This window comes from Miscanthus floridulus, chromosome 14, assembly GCF_019320115.1.
Source record: "Miscanthus floridulus cultivar M001 chromosome 14, ASM1932011v1, whole genome shotgun sequence".
Taxonomy (NCBI): domain Eukaryota; kingdom Viridiplantae; phylum Streptophyta; class Magnoliopsida; order Poales; family Poaceae; genus Miscanthus; species Miscanthus floridulus.
The window spans coordinates 94,439,333-94,449,465 of record NC_089593.1 but is presented as its reverse complement, the minus strand read 5'-3'; the positions used below and the strand labels follow the sequence as shown (position 1 = coordinate 94,449,465).

At 42.2% G+C, this 10,133-nt stretch overlaps 1 protein-coding gene across 1 annotated transcript; it reads right to left on the bottom strand.

The window, feature by feature from the left end:
* Positions 1-201: 201 nt before the first annotated feature.
* LOC136504043 (uncharacterized) lies at positions 202-1,248 on the bottom strand. Its single transcript, XM_066498928.1, has 2 exons — positions 823-1,248; positions 202-711 (listed from the first exon to the last, which is right to left on the bottom strand). Exons 1-2 carry the CDS (start codon positions 1,246-1,248, stop codon positions 202-204), a joined length of 936 nt encoding a protein of 311 aa, XP_066355025.1.
* Positions 1,249-10,133: the final 8,885 nt, after the last annotated feature.

Genomic DNA, 10,133 nt, shown 5'->3' with positions numbered 1-10,133 from the left:
ATACTTGTTCCTCTTGGGCACAATTGGATTCTCCTTAACCTGTAGATGATTGTTAGAAGCCTTAGGAGCTTGCTGCCTTGGTTGAGGTTGTGTCTTGTTCTTATTGGTGCTGTTGTGCTTGTAGACCCTGGAGCCTCCACGTTTTGGTCCAAAACCTCTAGGGCACAGAGCCTCCGCGTTTAGGCTCGAAGCCTCTATGGTCTACGCTGGCAACACCTCTCTAATGGTCTCCTTCTTCTTGAACCTGATGCAAGACACTCCATTTACCATGTGCCTCTTGTCGATCTTGCCACCATTCTTATGACTAAGTCCATCCTTGATGAATGGATGTCTTCCTTGAATGAACTTGGGCTTCTTGTTGGCATCATCCATGCACCCACTAGATATGATATTATTCAGTCTAGCAATCTCCTTCTTCATAGCTTCCATATTAGCAAGGTTAGTAGCACAAGCCTCTAAATCAACATTATAATATCTATCACAACCCTTGCTAGTAGATGCATTAGAGATCTCACTTGCTTTCGTAGGATGTGAGGTTTTATCCCAAATGATGCTAAATTGCTCTTCAAGCTCCTCATTTCTTGTCTTGAGAGCATTGTTCTTTTCTTGAAGAGTATTTAGATCATCCTTTAGGGTAGCTATGACACTTTCTGCTTGGTCAACTTCCAAACGTAAAGTTTCAACCTCACTTCTTTCCGATGCAAGAGCTTTCTTGCAAGTAACATAGAGTTTCTCTTGTTTGGCAAGAGTAGCTTAAGTTCTCTCTAATTCATCTATCACCTTGGCTATGAAGTTCTTAGATTTTTTATTCATTTTACTTACCAAGTTGTTTACTTCATCATCACTAGATTCATCACTAGAGTCTATGTCGGATTCATCACTAGATGGAGGAGAGGGTTTAGGCTTGGATTTAGGGTTTACCTTTTCTCCTTTGTCCATGAGACAAAAAAGTGTAGACCTCTCCTCATCATCGGTCAAGTTAGTGAAGAGCTTTGGTGAAGAAGAATGCTTTTTTATAGCAATTGTTGCAACTTTCTTTATTTCTTCTTCACTTGAGCTATCATCATTTGAATCCCATTCATGACCAATATGAGCTTGACCTAAATAGTTGTTCTTCTTGTATTGGGTCTTGTCATCTTTCTTGTAGTGCTTCTTCTTGTTGTGTTTCTTGTCCTCTTTGTTCTCATAAGGACAATCGGCAATGAAATGCTCTGTGCTTCCACAATTATAGCATTTCCTCTTTTGCATGTTGGGAAATCTTCTTTTCACAAACTTGTACCCTTATCTTTTCAACCCCTTCTTGTACTTTCTTGTGAACAAAGCAACATCACCAATCTCATTGGAAGACACTTCATCATCTTTATCATCACTTGAGTCACTTGATGAATCAACCATCTCAACCTTGCTTGATCTTGATCTTGGCGGCTTGCTTGAGGTGAAGGCCTTGTTTGATTTGTTTGCCTTGAGAGCTACCTCCTTGACTTTCAAGTTCTCCATCTTTGCTTCTAGTTCTCCAAACTTCTTCCTTTGTTGTATCTCCATCTCCATGAGCTCATGAGTGAGTATTCTTCCAAGGACATCACTAGGGGTGAACTCTTCAAACCTCTTCTTCTCTCTAATCAATGTTACAAGAGTTGGGTTTCTTGGTGCAAATGCTTCCAACATCACTTTTACAACATGATGATCATCCAAGTCATCCCCACCCAAGCCTCTAATCTTGCCAACTATCACCATCAATCTATCAAATATCTCTTGAGGGCCTTCTACATCCTTGATGACAAACCTATTGAGTTGAGCCATCAATAGATCAATCTTGGATTTCTTTACCTTACTAACCCATTCATGTTCAAGGTGAAGAGTGTCCCAAATCTCCATAGCAATCTCCAAACCAATCACTTTGTTGTACTCTTCCAGGCTCAATGCACTTAGAAAAGCACTGGTAGCTTGAGCATTGCGATGTATCATGCGAATCTCTCTTGGTGTGGGATTTTTGGGATCAACGAGATCTTCAAAACCTACACACACAATATTCCACATCTCCAGATGGAGTCCAATAACATGAGCCTTCATCATATGCTTCCACTTGGCAAGTTAGTCCCATCAAATTAGGGTAACATGCCCGTGGGTATGTTGATGTGAGTGTTAGTAGGCAAATTTATGGAATCATAATTAAAGGATACACTCGAATAAGATCTCTTGGTGTTGGACTTGAGTGTCCTCTTTGGTAGCCTTTGAGCATAGTACTCATCATCATCATCTCCATTCTCTGACTTGCTACTTGGTTGTGGGCTTGATTGCACCTTTCTTCTTGCTTTGCGTTTCTTCTTCTCCTTGTTCTTGTTTTTGTCCCTTTGATTGTCTCCCTTGTTGGATCCCTTAGCATCAAGCTTGAGCTTTGGAAGTCACTCAAGCACTACTGTAGGATCATCCTTAGGAGCTTCGGGTTCCTCTTCACTAGGAACATCCTCAAAGCATTCATCTCCATCTTCCTCCGTGAAAGGACCGTGATGCCTAAGAGGAGGGTGAATTAGGCAACTTAAAAAACTAACTCTAAACTATGGCCTCTTTTTCTAACCCTAGCAAAACTTATGCAATAGATAAACTATCTAAATGTGCAACTATGGTTTTGCTAGTGTGTTGCTATCTCTACCACAAAAGGAGTAATAAAATCAATGTAAATGCAGAAGCTAAAGAGCAAGGTAGAGATATGCAAACTCCCGTCGAAGACTCCGATATTTTTACCAAGATATCGAGAAGTGCGCAAGCTTCTCCCTAGTCCTCATTGGAGCCCCTCGCAAGGAATCCCTCACAAGGGCCAAGCTCCCGGTCGGGTAACTCCATGGATAGCCTTAGGCCTTCCCCATGCGCAAGTGGGTCTCCGACGTGCCTTCCAGCAAGCCTCTCTCGGATGCTCCCCATTGTCTTCACTATCAAGCTTTCAGCCAAAACGCCACGGGCCTTGTTCCCTCCGATACACGGTGGCGGCCACACCACAAACTCAGTTGGTGTGATCTCGCAAGACTACATGCCCCTCTGATGTACAACAATGGTGCGCGCAAACACCAAGTGGTAAGAGGTATGCAAACCTCACTAAACACTAAGCCTAAACCTAGAGCAAGCGCATAAGAGGTGGTCTAATCAACCTAAGCACTTCACAAAGCACCTACACTAATCACCTAATAAAACACTAAGCACTATGTAAGTGGAGATCACTAAAATGGTGTATCAACACCCTTGGTATGTTTCCTTAGCTCCACACTTGTCAAATGGCCGGTTGGGGGTTGTATTTATAAGCCCCACTAAGAAAGTAGCCATTGAGGACGAAATCCTGCTTTTCTGCTACTGACCGGACGCTGAAGTTGTCCTAATCAGACGCTTCCGGTCATCCCGACTGTTGGAGCCGCGAACAACTGATCGGACGCTGTCAGCGTCCGGTCACTTGCCACTGGATGTGTCCAGTCGCAAGTTCGCCGCTCTAGAACATCTCTATACTCGATCAGACGCTGCTATCCTATGTCCAGTCGATTCACTTGTTCAGCGTTCGGTTGCTGCTACTGACGCCGCTGTTGCCAAGCCACTGATCGGAGCGTCCGGTCACTTTCTTCCAGCGTCTAGTCTCTTTTGTGAGCTTGTTTCTTCGCGATCTTACGTGCGGCTTGGTTTCTATCTTCATGCTTGGACTTTGCTTGATATCTTGGGTCTTCTCTTGTGCTCCTAAGGTCTTGCTTGATGTCTTGATCATCATATCATCACGTCACCTTTGTCCAAGTCACGTCTTGCATCCTATTGAACTACAAAACAATCACTTGCAAATTTATTAGTCCAATTTGGTTGTGTTGGTCATCAAACATTAAAATTCAAAGTAAATGGGCCTAGGGTCCATTTTCCTTACAATCTCCCCCTTTTTGTTGATTGATGACAACATGACCAAAGCAAGCAAATAATATAATGTTGAATTAAAAAAAACTACTTACTTGCTAGGATGCAATGCAAGGGGCAAGATTATATGATGCTAAAAGATACTACTTGTAAGATTACATAAAAACTCATCTTGCCCTTGCAAATGTCCCCATGTGGTATTATGGGTTTAAGCCTTGCTTTCTATAAATTCTCCCCATTACATAGGCTAATCCATAATCCACTATCCTCCCTTTCTCGGACCATCATCACTTGTAGACCATTACCACTTGTAAATGATCTAGCTTTTGGTCCTACTTATTAATGCTTGCTTTTGGTCCTCTAAATTCTCCCCCTTTGGAATCAAACACCAAAAAGGAAGGCATTAGTAGCACAAGGGAGGGTCAAACTTTGTGATCCTTTGTGTGTAGAGTGAAATAGATCACAAAATTTGACTCTTACATTATATAGACTAAGCTCCCCCTAAATATATGCATACATATGATAGAAGTCAAAGCATATGCATAATTGGCAAAATATTGCTCAAGGGAATTTAATCTATATAATGCACGAAGAAAGCATATGAATATCAAAATGAAATCAAGATGATGATATTGGTTTAGAAATGCCACATGTAGATATTTGAAGTATGATGCTTAACTCCAGGGACTCCATTTTCCTTGCAATGAGACTACTACACACATGATAAGCTTGAAAAGGTGTTAGTTTTAAAGCATCCAACTTGTAGAGCAACCTCCCCCTAAATTTGTGCACACAAGTATGGAATACTTGTAGGAAACATACACATTGATTTTAGAATAAAAAATACCACTTGAAAGATGACATCACATGAATGTGAGAGTCATTTTCAAAGGCGATATTCAGGAGAAATTATCTACAATTTAGACTTTGGCACATATTAGATGAACAATTGAAGGAAAAGCTATGTGCCGTGCTCCTAAACAATTTCAAACCATGTAGGATTGCTCCAAGGAATAAGAATGAAATCGAGCAAGCCTACCATATGATATACCTAGTGAAAGCATGACAAAATATATAAGAATGCAAATGCAAACCTAGGCATAAAGAGTAACTAGATGCTAAAAGATATCAATTGTAGGAAAATTTAAATCTAATACCAATTGAAGTAAATTGAATCTAGTTACCTAACATGGAAAGGGAAATTTGGGTTCATAGTATTCACTAACCCACTTGGCAATGATTTTGACCATCATGATGCACCCCATGAATTGCATCCACACTTTGCCAAGTCTCCAAATTCCCCGAAGTCCATAGGACTTCTCACTTCTCTTTTGGGATCCAAACCTTTTTGGTGCTCTTCATGTTGGAAATGATTTCCTTTGGCACCCAAAAGCGTTTGACCCCATTGTTGGCTTACTTGTTCACCTTGATAGCCACCACCTTGTCATTTTTCTTCTTCTTCAAGAGATAAGGTGTGGAGGCCTTCTTGTTCACCTTATTGGTGTAGGTGCTAGAGAGCTTGCTTGTTTGCTTCTTCTCTTTCTTCTTTGCTCCTCCCCCATTCTTTACCTTGCACTCATAGGACTTGTGACCTTCCTTGTGGCACATGTACTAAACCATGGTTTGTCCTTCATCAAGCTTCTTCACTCCCTTGATGGTGTTATCTTGATGAAGTTGGGCTTGCTTCGCCTTGCCTTTCACTTGAGTCAAGTCCTTGGTGAGGCAGGCTACTTCTTGCTTGAGTTGCTCATACTCCTTTGCAACCTCTTATGTGCATGTATCTACAATAACTTTCTCAACACAAACTTGGTTGCACAAGGATGAGTCTAAACATAAATCATTACAAGAAGTAGAGGCATCCTTTTTAGATATGTTAGAACTTTTCTTTTTAGATGCCTTGGTGGGGTTGTACTAATGGCTTCAAGATTAGCAACTTTATTAGTTAGCTCATCACAATGTTTGCACATAGTTTCTATTTTAGCAAGCAAACTTTTATAAGCATCTTGTGAGCTAGCTAACTTTTCTTTTAATTTTTCATTTTTCTTTACAAGTTGCTCATCATTGATTGTGCTTGCATTTGTTGTTGCACTAGCCTCAAGTCATTCAATTTTAGTAGATAGTTCAACATTTAGATTAGCAAAGTTCTCATATTGTTCAAGCAAAGTTTTGTATGCTTCTTGTGAACTATCTAGTTTTTCTTTTATTTTTCTGAGCTTCTTTTGTTGACTAGTGCAAACTTTAGCATAATCCAGATTTTGTTGCACAATTTCTTCAAGAGAAGGCATTTCATCATCACTATCACCCTCACTAGAGGATAAGCTTTCGTTACCTCATGCCATAAGGCACACACGAGAAGAGCTTGATGATGAGTGCTTACGCCCTCGCCTCTTATGATGGTGTTCTTCTTCACTTGAAGAATTATTCCATGACCTTATTGATGTGAGGGCTTGGTTCTTGCATGCCTTCTTCTTTATCTTGGGTGTGGGCTTGTTTGGACAAACTTCCACAAAGTGCCCTAACTCGCCGCATCCATAGCATCCTCTCTTTTTTTGCTCATTTCTTTGATTAGTGAAAATGATATCTTGGATTTGGATGGGCACACCCTTGACATTGAGCTTTTGGATCATCTTATCCACCTTATTGATTAGTTTGATTGAATCTTCATCAAGGTCGGAGGTGGAGGAGGAAGATTGATCATCATCATCATCATCATCATCATCATCATCATCATCATCATCATCATCATCATCATCATCATCATCATCATCATCATCATCATCATCATCATCATCCTCATCTTCATCTTCTTCTTCATCTTCACTTGAGGGGCTTGAGCTTGAGCTTGTCTCAACTTGCTTGCCCTTCATCTTTTTTTTCTTGCTACATGCGAGAGCTTTGCCTTTGCTTGATGAAGAGACTTCTTCTTGACCCATCTTACGTGACATTTCAAATGCCACTATCTTACCAATGACTATGGCTGGGGTAATGGTGCTCAAGTCCTCCATGTTGTGAAGGATAGTGATGATGCTTGCATATTTCTTTTATGGTAGCATGGAGATGATCTTCCTCACGATGTCCGCATCATCTAGCTTTGTTAGTCCTATTGAATGGAGCTCATTGATAATTAGATTCAAACGAGAATACATATCATGAACAAGCTCATCATCATTCATTGTAAAGGAATCATAATTTTGTTTAACTAGACAATGTTTTTGCTCACGGACATTTGATGTGCCGTCATGGAGCTCTTGGAGTTTTAACCATATTTCATGTGCCGTATTTAAAGTGAATACTTGGTTAAACACATCCATGCTAAAAGATACGAACAAGCAATTTTTAGCTCTAGCATTGAAATGAATTTCCTTTTCTTCACTCTTTGTGGGTTTATCAGAATTCTTAATGGGTTTCATCCCATCATGAGTAACTCTCCAAACTCCCAAATCAACCACCTCAAGGTAGCAAGCCATTCTATCTCTACAATAGGGGAAGTTAGTGCCGTCAAAGTGCGGAGACCTAGAGGTATCCATCCCAACCACTCTAAATAGCATCGGCTCAATGGCGGTTAAGCCAAAGGTCTAAATTGAGCCAACCGGCTTTGATACCAAATGAAAGGACCATGACGACTAAGAGGGGGGGGTGAATTAGGCAACTTAAAAAACTAACTCTAAACTATGGCCTCTTTTTCTAACCCTAGCAAAACTTATGCAATAGATAAACTATCTAAATGTGCAACTACGGTTTTGCTAGTGTGTTGCTATCTCTACCATAAAAGGAGTAATACAATCAATATAAATGCAAAAGCTAAAGAGTAAGGTAGAGATAGGCAAACTCTTGTCAATGACTCTAATATTTTTACCAAAGTATCGAGAAGCGCGCAAGCTTCCCCCTAGTCCACATTGGAGCCCCTCGCAAGGAATCCCTCGCAAGGGCCAAGCTCCCGGTCGGGTAACTCCGTAGATAGCCTCAGGCCTTCCCCATGCGCAAGTGGGTCTCCAACGTGCCTTCCAGCAAGCCTCTTCCGGATGCTCCCCGCCGTCTTCACTATTAAGCTTCTAGCTGAAACACCGCGGGCCTTGTTCCCTCCGGTACATGGTGACGGCCACACCACAAACTCGGTTGGTGTGATCTCGCAAGACTACAAGCCTCTCTGATGTACAACAATGGTGCACGCAAGCACCGAGTGGTAAGAGATATGCAAACCTCACTAAACACTAGGCCTAAACCTAGAGCAAGCTCATAAGAGGTGGTCTAATCAACCTAAGCACTTCATAAAGCACCTACGCTAATCACCTAATAAAGCACTAAGCACTATGAAAGTGGAGATCACTAAAATGGTGTATCAACACCCTTAGTATGTTTCCTTAGATCCACACTTGTCAAATGGCCAGTTGGGGGTTGTATTTATAAGCCCCACTGAGAAAGTAGTCGTTGGGGACGAAATCCCACTTTTCTGCTACTGACCGGACGCTGGAGTCGTCCTGATAAGACGCGTCCAGTCATCCCAACCGTTGGAGCCGCGAACAACTGATCGGACGTGGCCAACATCTGGTCACTTGCCATCGGACGCGTCCAGTCGCAAGTTTGCCGCTCTAGAACCTCTCTGTACTCGATCGAACGCTGATGTCCTACGTCCGGTCGGTTTGTCGCCAGCGTCTGGTCACTTGCTAAGTGTGTTGCCGGACTGATGAACAGTGCCATTGATGTGTCCAGTCGATTCACCTGTTCAGCGTCTGGTCGCTGCTGCTGACGCCTGCTGTTGCTGAGCCACTGATCGAAGTGTCTAGTCACTTTCTTCCAGCGTCCGGTCCAGCGTCCGGTCTCTTCTATGAGCTCGTTTCTTTGCGATCTTGCGTGCGGCTTGGTTCCTATCTTCATGCTTGGACTTTGCTTGATATCTTGGGTCTTCTCTTGTGCTCCTAAGGTCTTGCTTGAGGTGTTGATCATTGGATCATCACGTCGCCTTTGTCCAAGTCACGTCTTGCATCCTATTGAACTACAAAACAATCACTTGCAAATTTATTAGTCCAATTTGATTGTGTTGGTCATCAAACACCAAAATTTAAAGTAAATGGGCCTAGTGTCCATTTTCCTTACACTCTGGTACCCTTTCTCTAGGACTTGTCATTTCCTCACACGGTTAAGTGCTATTATGAGGAAACTCGCTCTGATATCAATTGAAAGGATTTGGCAAGTGGCCTAGAGGGGGGTGAATAGGCCTTTCTTTGAAATTTAATCAACTTCACGAAACCAGTCAGAACGTGGAGGTTCCAGGGTGCGGAGGTTCTTGGACTTAGCGTGGAACCTCCAGGATCAGAGTATGAAATCAATCTACTACATAATTTAATGAATGAAAAATAGATCGAATGTAATATCAGCCTTCTTGGGGAGTGTGTTGAGCTATTCAAACAGTCAGTTGCACCTAGAAAATGAGGAATTCATAGATCAGATGCAAACCCTAAAAATCAATTCAAATCACAAGTAATAGCAACAACAACAGCAATCATAGAAGACACGAGGATTTATCCCGTGGTTCAACTCGCCACAAAGGCTTGTCTACGTCTAAGTTGTTGAGGTTAGCCACAAAGACTATGGAGTCTCTTTTAACTCACTCCTTTTCTCCAACCTATCACCAAGGCAATGGATTGGAGGGTTCCACTAAGTCATAAAGGGTAATACAAACGTCCTGTTGCTCAACCATAGCGGATTGGGAGCTACCGGGCGACCGCTAGCCATCTAGGAGTCCAGCTCTAAGAGAAACGAACACACCAAGCGGCTAGGGCTTCACCAAGCTTTCTCACACTCTCTACAGCCGAATCCCTCAAGAAATCACAAAGATTTAAGCAAGGGAGTTGGGAGCACCAAGCTTGGGAGAGAGAGAGCTTCTGTTTGTTAGGAATGAAAGGAATAGAGAAGATGGCTATTGGAGGTGAAGGGGTATGGTATAAATACCATCCATATCACCCATAAAATGATTGGGTCTGTCAATCCCCGGAGCCTCTGCGTCAGTATGCGGAGGTTCCGCGCCAGAGCACGGAGGTTCCACACAGGCCAGAGCAGATAAGAATTTAGCTTGGCTGGCTTTTGTGGCTGGAATTATTTGAGATGTAGATGGAGTTTTGAGCACTTGGTTTCACCCAGCACACCATTAGTATCCCCCTTGATAGTACGGCTTGGGCTTGCCCTATGACTCAATTTCAAAATATAAACTGAATTAAACTAGCTCTTGGAGCCGTTGCAAGCCATCCATTCGAGTT